At 34.3% G+C, this 15,201-nt stretch overlaps 3 protein-coding genes across 3 annotated transcripts; all 3 read left to right on the plus strand.

Annotated features, from left to right (window-relative positions):
- The first annotated feature begins 918 nt into the window (after positions 1–918).
- On the plus strand, positions 919–3,499 carry LOC140865973 (uncharacterized). Its single transcript, XM_073270824.1, has 2 exons — positions 919–1,335; positions 2,389–3,499. Exons 1-2 carry the CDS (start codon positions 998–1,000, stop codon positions 3,239–3,241), a joined length of 1,191 nt encoding a protein of 396 aa, XP_073126925.1. The 5' UTR covers positions 919–997; the 3' UTR covers positions 3,242–3,499.
- Positions 3,500–6,021: 2,522 nt separating this feature from the next.
- Positions 6,022–9,766, plus strand: LOC140866787 (probable aquaporin NIP-type). The gene is made up of 5 exons (XM_073271837.1): positions 6,022–6,340; positions 6,439–6,663; positions 8,758–8,955; positions 9,043–9,104; positions 9,258–9,766. The coding sequence occupies exons 1-5, from the start codon at positions 6,194–6,196 to the stop codon at positions 9,457–9,459; spliced, it is 834 nt and encodes a 277-aa protein (XP_073127938.1). The 5' UTR covers positions 6,022–6,193; the 3' UTR covers positions 9,460–9,766.
- Positions 9,767–11,403: 1,637 nt separating this feature from the next.
- On the plus strand, positions 11,404–11,968 carry LOC140867563 (uncharacterized). The gene has a single exon (XM_073272636.1). It carries the CDS (start codon positions 11,490–11,492, stop codon positions 11,703–11,705), a length of 216 nt encoding a protein of 71 aa, XP_073128737.1. The 5' UTR covers positions 11,404–11,489; the 3' UTR covers positions 11,706–11,968.
- Positions 11,969–15,201: the final 3,233 nt, after the last annotated feature.

Below are 15,201 nucleotides of genomic sequence, written 5' to 3' on the forward strand. Positions count from 1 at the left end.
CACCGGGTGAAGATCACCCGGTGTAGCATAGCCCGAGCCGGCCAAGTGTCATGGGACAGAGGCAAGGTATTGACAACTGCAAAACTCGGTAGAGTGTTAGAGGAGGAGGACGAGGTAATGACAGCTGCATAAACCCGGCCATGTGTCATGGGAGGTGGGCGAGGTATTGACAGGTGCAAAACAAAGCCGGGTGTCAGAAGATGAGGGCGAGGTATAGACAGCTGCAAAACCCGACCATGTGTCATGAGACTTTGAGAGGGGAGTGAGGTATTGACAGCTGCAAAAGACGGTCGGTGTCAGAGGGGGAGAGCGAGGTATTGACAGCTGCAAAACCCACCTCTACCCCCAATCCCTATTTCTAATGATCGATGGATACGAGCCGATCCAATCTGTACCTGCAGTGAAATTTAATATTTTTAAAAAATAAAATAATGTTTTTCAATCAAATAACTATATAGTATTTTCATAACATAACAAATAAAAAAAAATGATACCAACGATGATACTTTTTTAGTGAAAAATAATACTTTAAATTTAAAAATTAATATTTTTCATATGTGAAGTACTTTTAGTTCACTCAAATGAACATATTAATTACACAATATTTCTTTGACATAAAAATTAATGTTTTCCACGGATTGGGTAAGAAATATGTCTCACAAATTGATTTTTGCAAACGAGTACTTGAGCAAATTTCACGTGAAATAATCTCAGAGATTTATATTCGTTACACGATTCGATCCGATGCACCTATATCTTTCGTAAATCGAATTAAAAATAATTCACATAAAATTAATGTGTGAGATGGTGAAAATATTTATATATAAATTTTAATAAACTGTTCCAACTTCCCAAATTCATCCCCAGAACATATATATATATATAATAAATCAGGAAAAGCTGCGACGGTGCCACATCTCCTTCTAACTCCCCACCTTACGTTTTCTCCCCTCCCTCGCTTTCTCTCTCTAAAATCCAAATTCTCTAGACTCTAGAGATGGGCTTCGAAGGCAGCGGCAGCAGTAGCAGCAGCTGCCACCTCCCCGCTGCCGCCGCATGCTTCGAGGCTGATACTTCTGCGACTTGCGCTTCGATCAGCCCATCTTATTCACCATCCGTAGTCAACCAGACGCTCATGCTGCTTCGATCCGACGACCCCTATTCGAGGCTGCAGGCGGCGAAGGACATCCGAAGGATGACGAAGACATCGCAGAGGTATCGCCGTCATTTCTCCGCCGCTGTTGTGCCGCTTGTGGATATGCTCTGCTGCGGAGACACCGACACTAACGAGGCCGCGCTCGCCGCGCTCCTTAACCTTGCCGTCAAAGACGAAAGGTCAGCTCAATACACTGTGTGTGAGCCGTTCGGAGCTCGTGATTATTATTATTTTATTCAGTTATAATCCAAATTTGAAATTTTAGTTTGTCCACAGCCATCGATTTTGAATTCATATCAATTTCTAGGTTTTGAATTTTGTGAATAATTTCTAAGCTGATGCTGAGTTTGATTACTTGATCTTTTTTCAATAAAATTATATATATTGTTATAATTTCTTTTTCCCGTGGTCACTTTCTCTCTTTCTGATTTTCCTTTCGCCTTTCTTGGATTCGGTGGTTTGGCCCCATCAAATAATAATATTCAAGAAAGTATTAAAATATCAACGTATATTTAAAGTCTTGCCCGGAATTAATTTGGCTTCAAATCAAATTAATGCCCAATCTTTTTATGAATTAATTCTTGTTCTGATTTTTAGCTTATTGGTTGCTGCAGAAGAATTATGTGGGTTACCCTTTTCTTTTTCTTCCCATATTTTATATTTTCATTTCACTTTAGTCTTTGATTAACCTTTATCTTTAATCTTGGTCGTTAAGATATCCTATGGATTAGGTTCTCTTTTCTTTTCTTCGAAGAAATTATCCGCTTTTTTACTGACGAACTGACTCTGACATTTTTAATATTGATTGTGGATGAAGCAAAATCAAAAGGGCTCTTTCTTTTTTAATTAATTATTTTTTGTTCGAATTCTATCTTTTAGACTTTTTCAAATGTCAAGCAACAACAAGCACTTTGGGTGGTTAATAATTCTGGAAGCATAAATCTTGAATAAGAAAACAAAACCATTAGCAAGTTGGGACTTTTACTCATGTGAGGTTACTGTGGATTGAAATTAAGGGGCTTTTGTAATTTTGACCCATAAATTTATATATGTGGTGAAGGAAAACCGTGATCATATATATATGTTTTTATCAAATATATGGTATCGATGTGTCATAGAGGACTTTGGATCTTCCTGTGTATATTTTACATATTATAGACTGCATTTTTAATCCTCTGCAACTTTATTTTATTATGAAACTTAAAACTTTGATTCGATTTTGTTACTTGCAGAAACAAGATAAGCATAATTGCTGCCGGGGCCTTGAAACCAATTATCAGTTTCCTTCAATCTGAGAATCTAACTCTTCAAGAGTACGCGGTTGCAGTGTTGATCACTCTTTCTGCATCATCAGTCAACAAGCCGATTATTACTGCTGCTGGTGCCATCCCTCTCCTTGTAGAAATTTTGAGACATGGGACCTCGCAAGCTAAATGTGATGCGGTATTAGCTCTATATAATCTCTCGACTCATTCAGACAACCTTAGCCACATCCTTAAAACGAAGCCTATCCCCCCTTTGGTTAATCTGCTAAAATCGTGTCCAAAGGCCTCTAGAGCAGCAGAAAAATGTACTGCATTGATCGAGTCTTTGGTGGGTTTTGAAGAGGGAAGGACAGTACTGACATCTGAAGAGGGTGGGATACTTGCTGTCATAGAAATACTCGAGAGTGGATCCCTTCAAAGCAGGGAACACGCAGTAGGATCACTTTTAACTATGTGTCAAAGCGATCGATCCAAGTATAGAGAACCAATTCTTAAAGAAGGCGTGATTCCAGGACTTCTCGAGCTTACTGTTCACGGGACGCCCGATTCTCAATTGAAAGCCCAAATGCTTTTGCGACTGCTGAGAGACAGCACTTATTCAAGGTCAGAACTTGAACCTGATACACTCGAGAACATAGTCTGCAACATTATATCTCAGATGGATGGGGAGGAGCAAACCGAAAAGGCGAAACAAATGCTTTCTGAGATGGTGCAGGTCAGTATGCAGCAGAGTTTGCAACACCTGCAGCGAAGGGCCCTTGTGTGCACTCCAGCTGATATATCTACAAACAATCGTGCTTCGGAAGTTCCTTCGAAGTGATCAGTCTACCTATTGGATACTTGCGGTAGAAGTCATGTTGATCAGTGTTTCAACTCATGCAAAGGAAAGAAAGATATAAAACACCATGCCAGTCCAGGCCTTTAGTATGGGTACAGGTGATTGGTAAATATGTCAATAATTTGATACTATTAGTTGTAGGAATGAAAATGCATGGTCCATTTGCTTTGGTTTCTGTAAAATAACTTGTGTGTTGAAATCTATACAAAGTATTAATGTAGTAAAGTTTTCTTGTCTATACTTTTATGTGCTTACTTTTGGTTGATACCTAAATAGATATAATCAATGTTCAATCAATCTTCAAAATCATAGTTTCTGTTTACGTATTCGTTGAATGTTTTAATTGGGAAATTCCCTTCGGCATTTTATCCATAACTGTATAGTTTTTTACTTCGAAATGTCGTTTTAAAAAAAACATTTTCTCCTCTGGGAATCTTGGACTTTTCTCCTTTTGTTTATTAGACATAAAAGTCTGATAATTTATGGAAATTTGTAATCTTAAATAATTAGTAGAAAAAGGAAAAAGTATTTGTTACTATTCTATTTGTAAAAATTTATTTGTTTGGTGAAAGTTTTTTTTTTGTTAAATTTAGATCTAAATTAAAAAAGGAAAAAGGAAATGAATTCCAAGATATTTGGTTGGGCTTTTGAGTGGGATCCGATCAGGGGTTTATTTGTTTCCTCAAGTTACTTCTTATGATAGGGAACTAGCAAACCCATGCTCTGATGGGAAAATTATGCATATTTAATCCACCTTTTTTTTTCTTCGTGTTTTTAAAACCACATAGAAAGCGAATATTTGTTAGATGAAAAAAGAAAACGAAGGGAGTAGGACTTGACCTCCCGAAAAATCTCACACATATTAATATATATATATATATGGTAAATCAAATACGCAAAAATTATATTATAAAGAGTCGAAATGTGTCAAGATACACTGATACAGTACCAAAAATAGAAATTTGGAGACACGCATAGAGATGTTTGCTTCAAAAGTATATATGAGAATTTTTACAAAAACACCCTTGTCAACAAATTCAAATACTCACACGTTATCTCCTACAAATCAATATCCACTTTCTTTAAATTAAAATATTTACATATTATTTACTACTATTTACGTATTTAATATAGTTGTATCATTGTCATGCAAACAATAATTAAAGTATAACAAAAAATAACAGATTGCATATATTATTATTATTATTATTATTATTATTATTATTATTATTATTATTATTATTATTATTATTATTATTATTATTATTGTTAATTAAAGTTGAGATCCTATATTATTAACTAAATTCTAATTGATTTGGTGAAACTTAATTTACAAAAAAATTATATCCTCAAAATATAACGGGCGAAACTTTTCCCCTAAAATAACTTTTTGAAAATATTATCTTTATCTATATTTTTAATTTCAATATTATCTTTATCTATATTTTTAATTTTTAATTAAGAAAAAAATCATTAATTTAAAAATAACAAAAAATTACCGTGTGTTTAGATAATTATTTCAACCGTATAAGCAAAAACGAAAAAAGCTACTATACATATTAGAAAAACCAACTATACAAGAATACAATGCGTGGACATATTATCATTGTTATAAAAATTTTGATTCTTATCTTACTATATTATTAAAGTAGAGACCCTCTAATTAACAAACTTTCAATTAATTGGTGAAACTTGATTTGAAATTACCATTATCCCATAACTTAATTTTCAATAAAACCAAAATTATTGGGCAAAATAGACATTTTATATGGTTTCCTCTTTTCTAGCTATTAAAAGCTAACTTTGTGCCATTTGATATTATTTTATTTACAAAAATGACGCTACTTTATAAGATATATTTTTTTGTGAATATTTGTTTAGGAAAACGCTATATTTTTATTATTTTTTAATTTTACAATTTATTATTTATTTTATTCGTTAAAAAAATGAAATGTACGAGCACTCAACACGTGCACCGAAATACTAGTTGTTTATGATTCTTCACCATTGCACGCACCAAGTCTCAAAAGCCTCAACGCATTTTCTTATTTATTTTCCCTAGCTGGGGAAAGTGATTTGTTATAAATGAATATCGAAATTTTGTTTTAAACTTGGATTTTTGTGTCAGATAGCATGCAAGTAATCGGCATTTTCTTATTGAATTCATTAATTTATCACCTGATCAATCACATTTTTTATTTACTATTTTTCAATGTAAAAAAGAATTTTAACAAGACAAATCATGAAGGACTTTTACTTGGTTCCATCACCAAAATCCGTTCGATTTCAAATCTATTCCTATATATATATATTTTTAAAAACCAATAGTTTTGTTTAAAATATTGTTATATCGTTGACTTATGTGGAAATTGATTTTTTTTTTCCCTAAGTTTGCAAAATTATCTTTTTCATTGAATAGATTTTGTGTTATCCAAAGAAAGGTAGATTTAAACCTAACATATGTGTATTATCCCAATGATATCCCAATGATAGATCTAATGTTTCATGATTTGTCACGTCAGCAATATATAATTAATTACGCCTATGTGTAAAAATACGAACCGTTGGATGCATGATTTGGTAATTACCCATATACTAGGATCTCATCTACCCGAAAGAAACCAACCGATCCATGGAATTATTATTCACACATGATTAAATACAGGAATGATTTGAGATCCCAAAGATTCGGGGTGTGTGCTTCAAAAGGATATTGAATCCATCTTAAATTCAAATTGCATGTCTCATATATTCTACAAACTCGGAGGAATCATTCGAATTCACCAATAATAGAAACGGATTATCAGATTTTAGCAGATTTCACAATCATATCTTAATTTCAACCCCCTCCCATCTCCTTTAATTTCTCTCCAAAAACCAAAAAACCAAAAAAAACACTTTGTTGATTCCAGAATCACAGTTGTACGTACCACAATGGCGTCGAAAAGCGAGGGAATAGAAGAAGAACAGATCTCTAAGATGGAGTCAGGCATGACGACTACTACTACTACTACTACGAATTCGTCGGACGAAAACGTCGGGTTTTGGTCATCACTTGCAGTAGTAACCACGGCACAAAAGGTGATGAGCGATTAGGAATTTAACCAAGGTTTTAATTTCATGATGAAAAAATATTGCATGGATTGATTAATAATATATTGTTTGAATATGATGATCAGGTGTTGGCGGAACTGTTGGGAACTTATTTCTTGATATTCGCTGGATGTGGTTCAGTGGTAGTGAACAAGCTTTACGGAGAGAAAATCACGCACCCTGGAATCTCAGTCACCTGGGGAGTTACTGTAATGGCGCTCATATACACTGTCGGCCATGTCTCCGGGGCTCACTTCAATCCCGCTGTCTCCATCTCCTTGGCCACCTTTCGTCGTTTTCCCTGGAAAGAGGTTCGTTGTGAGACCCAATCCATGAAAAAAAATTATTATCGATTCGACTTATCTCACAATATATATACCTAACCTACTCATATTTATTACTTTTTTTGACATAAGCAGTCTCAGTTTTTATAGTGTTTACATAATTTTGAACATGTTAGTACTAGTTACATCAAATCATAGGGTGATTCTTGGCTCTCACCCGACCCCTGTATGTGGGGCGGGCTCCACAACACAAATTGTGTGGGGCCCGGGCTCATGAACAGTGAATGCTGCGCTACAGCATAGAATAAGCCCAAATCATATAGTGACTTTTAGAATGAGGTTCTCTGTCTCCGGATGTCGCCGTCTCTTTGTCCTGGTATCGAAATCTCTTGCCCTTTTGTGCTCCTCTCTATTCTCCTCTCTCTTCAAAATCTTCAAAAGTACTCCTTCCAAATATGTTAAAATTCGCCTTTTAAAACCTGGCCAGGCCACCAAAGTTTCCTTGTTGTACACAAGGGTGGGCCTGGAGTGTCCATATATGATAGGTGTTGATGTGCCGAGACTTCGAATTTCTTTCATTCTCTCGTAATGTTCTTTCAATCGTTTTTGTTTTTTTCCTCACATTTTCATACCAGAAAAAATATATGTTTCTAATCAATCAATAATCATTTTAGGTAGTATAAGTTGATATTGCCTTTGAAAAGTATTTCTCGATTTTTTTCTTCACAAAATTTTTAATTTTTTGTGAAGGAAAAACTCAAAAGTGCTTTTTGGAAACATTATCAACCACTACCTCAATCAATCACACTAAAAGCCGTCTTAACATTTCATATCTACATAGATACACCTACATTAGGGAGTTATGCTAGGTTCAAATCCCATTTTGGTCCAATAAATTGTTTATTTTTTGGTTTTGGTCAATTAACTTCTCAAAATTTGGTTTTGATACACTAACTTTTAATTTTCAATGATTTTAGTCCAGTTGCTGACGTGACAGATAGACACATCAGTATTTTCCGATGCCACATCATAATTTTTCGATGTTATCTGCATTTTCCGGTGTCACATTAGCAGTTGGACCAAAATACCCGAAAACTAAAAGTTAGTGTACCAAAACAAAATTTTGAAAAGTTAATGGACCAAAACAAAAAAATAAACAAGTTAATGGACCAAAAAAAATATTTTCTCAATCTCTTCCCCGATGTATATAAAAAAATTGAAATAGATAGATAAGTAATGATCTCCTCCTATATTGATTGTTCAGTGCTTAAATTATTGAGCTTTTCTTTATGTATATATACCGGAGTAAATTCAGAAAAATTATCGAACTGTCCTGAAGATTAGTCTATGCTACACAAAGAATTGTGTAGTTTGGACCATTGAATGCCCTCATCCATTGGCCACACCGAGAGTATTGTAGCATAGCATTTCCCTTCTATTGGTACTCATTATGCAAAAAATTATCAAGACTCCTATCCTTTATACTTGGTTAAGAAGATGCTATATTCTTAATGAGCTGAAGATAGCATGAAATTTTCTTATATATATGGTCTACTTCCGGTGACTCTTTCCGCTCTTGCGAATAACTACCAAAATAGTAATTTAAGTTGGCCCAATTTTTCGTCTTTAATTTTGGTAATCTAAGTAGTCGAAATTGGTCTTGGTCAAAATCGAAGTGTGTCACTAGCTAGAACGTCAAGTTTCGCATAGACAAAATAGAAATAAAAAAACCCAACTTAGAGGATGAAAACCAAAATTTGATTATTTAAAATACCAAAATAGAATAACTTAAAAAATGAATTTAACTAATTTTCTATTCTTTTAATGCATAACATAGGGGTAAGCTTGTAGAGATGAGTTACCATGAGTCCTTACTCTTATTTAATATCATTTGAGACTACCAGGAAAGCTGGTAATCCTCTCCAAACATACTCGATATAAGATGGTATCAATCTTTTCTAAAAAACTGATAAATAAAGATAGCTACAAAATGTCATTATATAGATCGGCTCAAATAATTTTCAAACTTTCATACAAAAACCAATTTGAGGTTCTATGATTTGAGTGATTATTCAATTCTGAAATTAATTGTTCGTGTTTAATTAATTGATATAAATGCAGGTTCCTTTGTACATAATCTCTCAATTATTGGGTTCTATTCTTGCGAGTTGGACTTTAAGTGTGATGTTTAGTATCACAAGTGAAGCTTACTTCGGCACTTTACCCGTTGGATCAAATGGACAGTCTTTGGCTATTGAAATAGTAATCTCCTCCCTTTTGATGTTCGTTGTTTCAGCTGTCGCCACGGATAATCGAGCGGTACGTAACGCATCACTGAAGATAATATATCTATATCTATATATCTACATACAACGTAATATATGTTTTTTCTTTGTTTAAATTCAGAATGCAGGCATGGGAGGAATTGCAGTTGGGATGACAATAATGTTGAATGTGTTTGTGGCAGGGTGAGAGCCATAACTTGTGCACTCTACTTTATATATCTAGGAAAAATAACTGCATATATAGTTATTTAATGATAATTTGGATGATAATTGTTTTTTAATTTTTTTGGGTCATTTCGATTTCGTGGAATTATTATGTAATATATTTGCATGCAGGCCAATATCTGGAGCCTCAATGAACCCAGCAAGGAGCATAGGTCCAGCCCTTGTGAGAAACACATACAAAGGACTTTGGGTTTACATAATTGGTCCCATTATTGGAACCCTTGCAGGTGCATTTGCGTACAATTTAATCAGATCCACCAACAAGCCGCTTCGCGAACTCGCTAAAAGCGGGTCGTTGTGTAGTAAAAGATGAGTGCGTTTGATTCGAGAGAGGAGATTTTTTCCCTTTGATTTTGATGATCTTAAAGTTAATTTTTTTCGATTTTGTCAATAAAACTGTTGTTATATTATTTTCTTTTTTGGGGTGCCCTTCACTTATATAAATGGGTTTGAGGAACGGTTTTTGGGTTTTTTTTTTATTTGTTTTTTTAATGATTTATATGGGATATGGATGGTTGCTGATCTTTCCTAGATTTTGTGGCCTTTGGAGAAGTGTGTACTAGCGTTGATTTGGCTCATTTTTTCATTATTTTATAAGGTGCATGGTCTTTGTTGTAGAAAACGAAGATGGGGTCGAGTTCTTGTTATCTTGAAAGTATTTGTCCCATAGATCAATTTGCAATTTTAAATATGGATAAAGCGTGAATTCCATGCATTTTCGTTAATGGTGATAATTGGATTTGCATGCAGTGGGAATAATATTTTTATTTTAGTAAAAAAAAAAAAAAATCCTCTAGTGGAAAAAACAACGTAAAAAAAAAAATATTGGCTAAGATCAAACTTTAATTTATGAGATGTCAAAACAAGTCAACTTACAAAATTTTTGTCATTTTCCGTGATCAATAGTGCTGGCAATTAATTTATTCAATCAAAATTATTGGATCCCACATGATGGAAGAATGGATCAATGATATGAGGATGGTGTAAACTAAACTCATGGGATTTATCCCAATTTAGTCTTGTTCTTATGTAAAAATTTCTTTTTTCTTTTTTCTTTTTTCTTTTTTCTTTTTTCTTTTTTCTTTTTTTTAAATAAAGTAATAATATAAAAATAAAAAAGGAGGACAGAACAAGAAGGGTAAACAGGTTCCATTCTTTAGCCAGTGGAGGCAGAATATATTCGCCCCCTAAAAACATTCATATGCTTGTTTATTTCTATAAAAGTAAACAAACAAACAAAAAATCATATATTTATATTTCATTTATTAATTTAAATGATCGTGTGGAACATCTTTCAATGTGCTAGAACTCTCCAGTTTCTTCAAGGTCCCCACAAGAAGCATCAACTTTGACTTAACTTTGGACTTTGGAGTTGTTCCATCTCTCTCTCTCTTTTTCTTTTTTTTTTCCCCCCCTAAAAATTCCATATTGTTAGGTTTTATATTCGAGGAAGACAATTTATATCGCATATTAATCTTTAGTACAGGAGTAAGAGGGTAGGGTGGTATATATATATATATATATATATATATATATATATATATATATATATATATATAGCATCATAGCGTCTACTAGAACGATTTTATTGACGATAAAGTTTGATTTATTGTACAATTTAAAGAATTGGAGTTATATTAATGAACAAGACCTAATGATAAAATCTGGCATATTGTCGGTAGTAAGAATTAAGGAAATAATCAGTCTTGTGGGTGTAAATTCACACTTATATTATAGTTTAATTATCATGCATCTTTCTTTCCATTCATAAATCACAAACTTGAGATTTCATTTTTTTAAAAAAAATAACTTCTAATTGTAGTCTAGAACAAAAGTACGTACAAAACCAATCTTACTAACTATATAGTATATACGGAAAGAACTTTGGAAAACACAACGTTACGATTTAAAAATAATAATAAATACAACTTGATACGTGTTGAAAGATAAGTTTTTTAAACTATTTTAACAAACAGGTGTCGCATACTTTAACCAAATCGTCAAAATAATATATTATATTTATGTCCAACACCCCATTATCCAAACGAATTAAAAAGTAGAACACGAAATTTATAAAACCACAAGAAAACAGACATATGTATGCATGCCACGTAAGACCCAATAAAAATTCACCACGTGTACCATAACGTGGCACCATTTGCCTTGTCCACCAAAGAAAGACCCACCATTTTTATAATCAGCCATCTTTTTCCAAAGTTCTCTTTAAAACCCACTAACCCGAACAGCACCTCTTCGTATCAAGAAAGCAAAATCTCTTACAGCTAGCTTCCATCTGAATTCGCTCTCTTTCTTTGTTCGAAATCTAGAATATATAATAAGAACATGGTTTTCTGCGTAGAGTGCGGGACGACGAGGAATCCATGCAGGTGCAGGGTGGTGGGGCCGACGCTGGGCTTGTTGGCCTTCGCATTGGCGGCGCTGGTGGAGTGGCCGGTGGGGGCTCTCGTTTATCCCTTCCGCCACTCCAAGGGTCGCCGGATAATGGGTCACCCCTCCACCGTCGTGTACCCCAGGGTCTCACACGCTATTCCCATTTGAATTGTACGTGTTCCCCGAAACTCCATTGATGACATCATCTCCTGAGTTCTCTGTTCGGGTGCTGTATTTGTAAAGTAAAGTTTGTTGTATTTCTATTTTATATATATGTTTGTGTTTGGTGTTGGATTCGAAGAGATCAAACCACATGGTGCGTAACGCCTTGTTAGGTGAGATATATATATCTCTATTAATCTCGACAACTATATTATATTATATATTATGATTTGTTGTATTGTTCGATTTTCATTTGATGTCACACCTTTAAAGAATTTGTGCCACGCACGCTTTTCGAGTAGTAGATTAATAATTCAAACGAATTAAATAATATCGACTGTCATAAAAAAGAAAAGAAAAAAAAGAAAAGAGAGGGTTTAAAGCATTGATAAATAATTCGAAAGAATTATGTAGGGTAGATAATATATAATAAAAAATTGGCAACTCTATCTACGTTGCATGGTAGTAAACTTTCATGGTAAATATACGAAGGAAAATAGATTATTTTTTTTAAAAAAAAATTTGTGAACAACTAATATGTTCATCGAAAGTTTGCGGAATATCAATGAAAGTAATAAACTTCTAAGATTTGGTTTTGACCAATTGATTTTAAAATCTGCTTATTTTTCCCCCTCCAATTTTTGTTATGACATCGTAAAATAATATATGATATTGAAAAATATAAAAAGAAAATCAAAACAAATATACACGTGACATCAAAATATCGAAATATCGATCGATAGGTACCAACTACCATGTTAAGTAGCAATTGGACAAAAATCAAAATATATTTAAAAAAAATAGTGTTCCATTCCAAGACTTTGAAAAATTAACCTCCTAAAATCGAAGAGTACATAAATTAATGAAAAAAAATTGTTTTCCCAAATTATTATTAATTAATAATAATGCATGGTTCATACATATGACAGAAACTATCTAAGATTGACAAGGTTACCATAATATGTATGTACAGTTTTAATTTGCCTCTGAATATATGTTAATTATTATAGAGAACATACTCTATCCGAAACCCAACCCGAATAAGAATAGTCGGGTTAGCGTTTTACTCGAACCTAAAAAAATACCCGAACTAGGGGTACTCGATCCGGCACCCCTGGTGACGTGAAGCAAACGTACGTAAATTGAAGAGTGAATTTGAAATGGTGTAAGCAAAGAGTTGCTATATATCCGGTCCAAGGTAGCGTGACCTTTCTAGTTTCAAGTCCTTTAAAAACATTAAATAGACTTCCTCCATTTGTATTTTGCACGTCATTATTTCTCTTCTTTCTTTCTTCTTTCTCTTTAATTTAATTCAACATTTCATGTGAATTTACAAGATATAAACTCTCGAAAAGTTTGCACACCAAAATAATAATAGCGTTTCCAACTTTCAGATTTCTCGTGGCTTTGAAATTTGATGTACTTTTAATTTAAAATTGAAGTCGATCATGGTACTTTTATTTTAAAAATTGAAGTACTTTTATTTTAATAATCAGGGAGATATTATTTCGACCATCGGACAAGTGACCAACATCATGCCCCATGTGAAGTTGGATTACCTTATGGATTGCTGATTGGTCCACGCACTATGGTGCATGGTAGGATCAATTCCATGATGCACAGGATTGCAACTCTGCTAGATGATCGAACGGAATTGCAACTGCACAAGGGATCGGTTATTAGAGGTTATTTGCTGGCAACTACATGCATGCAAGATTGTTGCCCTATAAGAAGGGGACTACTCTTTGGAGATGCGAGGCACTTCATATTGTATCGATCTGATTTCTTTCTTTGTTGATTGTTATTCGAATCATTGTATTAAAGAGAGAGTGTTCTTGGTGTAATCCTCTTGTAACAAACACGATCGTGATTAGTGTATTTGAGCCTTGGGCAAGGCGAAGTGGATGTAGGATATTCAATCCGAACCACTATAATTCTTGGTGTTTCTTGTTTACTCAATTTCTCATATACTGATTTTCAATCTCATATCATCGAATTAGTGAAGCTCCTTTGGGTGATCAATCGACTGTGTTTAAAAGGAAACTCAACAAACTGGTATCAGAGCTGCGGTTTGAAGATGGGAACCACTCGATTCGACATCGAAAAATTCACGGGAAAGAATGATTTCAGTTTATGGAGACTGAAAATGAGGGCTTTGTTGGTCCAAAATGGAGTAGAAGATGCACTCCTGGGTGATGACAACTTGCCGGAGAAAATCAAAGGAATTGATAAGAAGGAAATCCTTGCCAAAGCTCATAGTGCTGTGATCTTGAGTCTAGGAGATAAAGTGCTGCGTGAAATTTCAAAAGAAACTACAGCTGCTGCGATCTGGTTGAAGCTTGAGCACCTATACATGACGAAGTCTTTGGCCAATAGACTCTTTCTCAAACAAAAGCTATATACGTTCAAGATGCCGAATGGTAAGTCTATTGAAGATCATATTGATGATTTCAATAAAATCATTTTGGATCTTGAAAATATAGAAATTAAGGTGGAAGACGAAGACCAAGCACTGTTGCTATTGCGTTCTCTTCCTGATGGCTATGACAATCTTAGAGATACCATGATATATGGTAAAGATGCTCTAACTTTGGAAGAAGTACATTCGGCCTTGATGTCTAAAGAGTTGAACAAGAAGGCTGGAGTTCATACCAATGATCAGAGTGAAGGATTGTATGTCAGGGGAAGATCGGAGAAGAGAGAGTTTAAGCCAAAGTATAAGTCTCGATCGAAATCAAGAACCAAGTTTAAAAAGAGATGTTACAATTGCAATAAGGAAGGGCATTTCAAAAGGGATTGCCCAGAATGGAACAAGAAACACAACGAAAAGGAGTCAAGTTCAGGAGATGTAGCATTAGCAGAAGATGGCTATGAGAGTGCTGATGTTTTATTAGTAAGTACTGATAAACCTGAACAAGAATGGATTCTAGATTCTGGTTGTTCGTTCCATATGACTCCATGTAAGGAGTGGTTCAGTGCTTTTACCAAGACAAATGGTGGAAAAGTCTTGATGGGAAATAACTTGGCGTGTAAAATTGAAGGCATTGGTTCTGTTAAACTCAAGTTGAGTAATGGAGTGATTAGAACTCTATCTGATGTTAGATTTGTCCCAGATTTAAAAAGAAATCTCATATCTCTTGGAATGCTTGATCAACTTGGTTATGAATTCAAAGCCAAAGGTGGAATTCTTAACATCACGAAAGGTGTAATGCACATTATGAAAGGATCCAGAAACAATGGTCTGTATGTACTGGAGGGCAAGACATGCACTGACCAAAGTGCCCTGAGTGCAGAAGATAAAGACAGAACCAAGTTGTGGCATATAAGATTGGGACATGTCAGTGATAAAGGGATGGCTGAGTTAAACAAACAAGGGGCTTTTGGTAAAGATCAGATAAGCAAGCTCGATTTCTGTGAGCATTGTGTGTTGGGAAAACAGACAAGGGTTAAGTTCAAGAGAGCAGAACACATAACTAAGGGCACCTTGGATTATATACACTCT

This window comes from Henckelia pumila, chromosome 4, assembly GCF_033568475.1.
Source record: "Henckelia pumila isolate YLH828 chromosome 4, ASM3356847v2, whole genome shotgun sequence".
In the NCBI taxonomy this organism is placed as follows: domain Eukaryota; kingdom Viridiplantae; phylum Streptophyta; class Magnoliopsida; order Lamiales; family Gesneriaceae; genus Henckelia; species Henckelia pumila.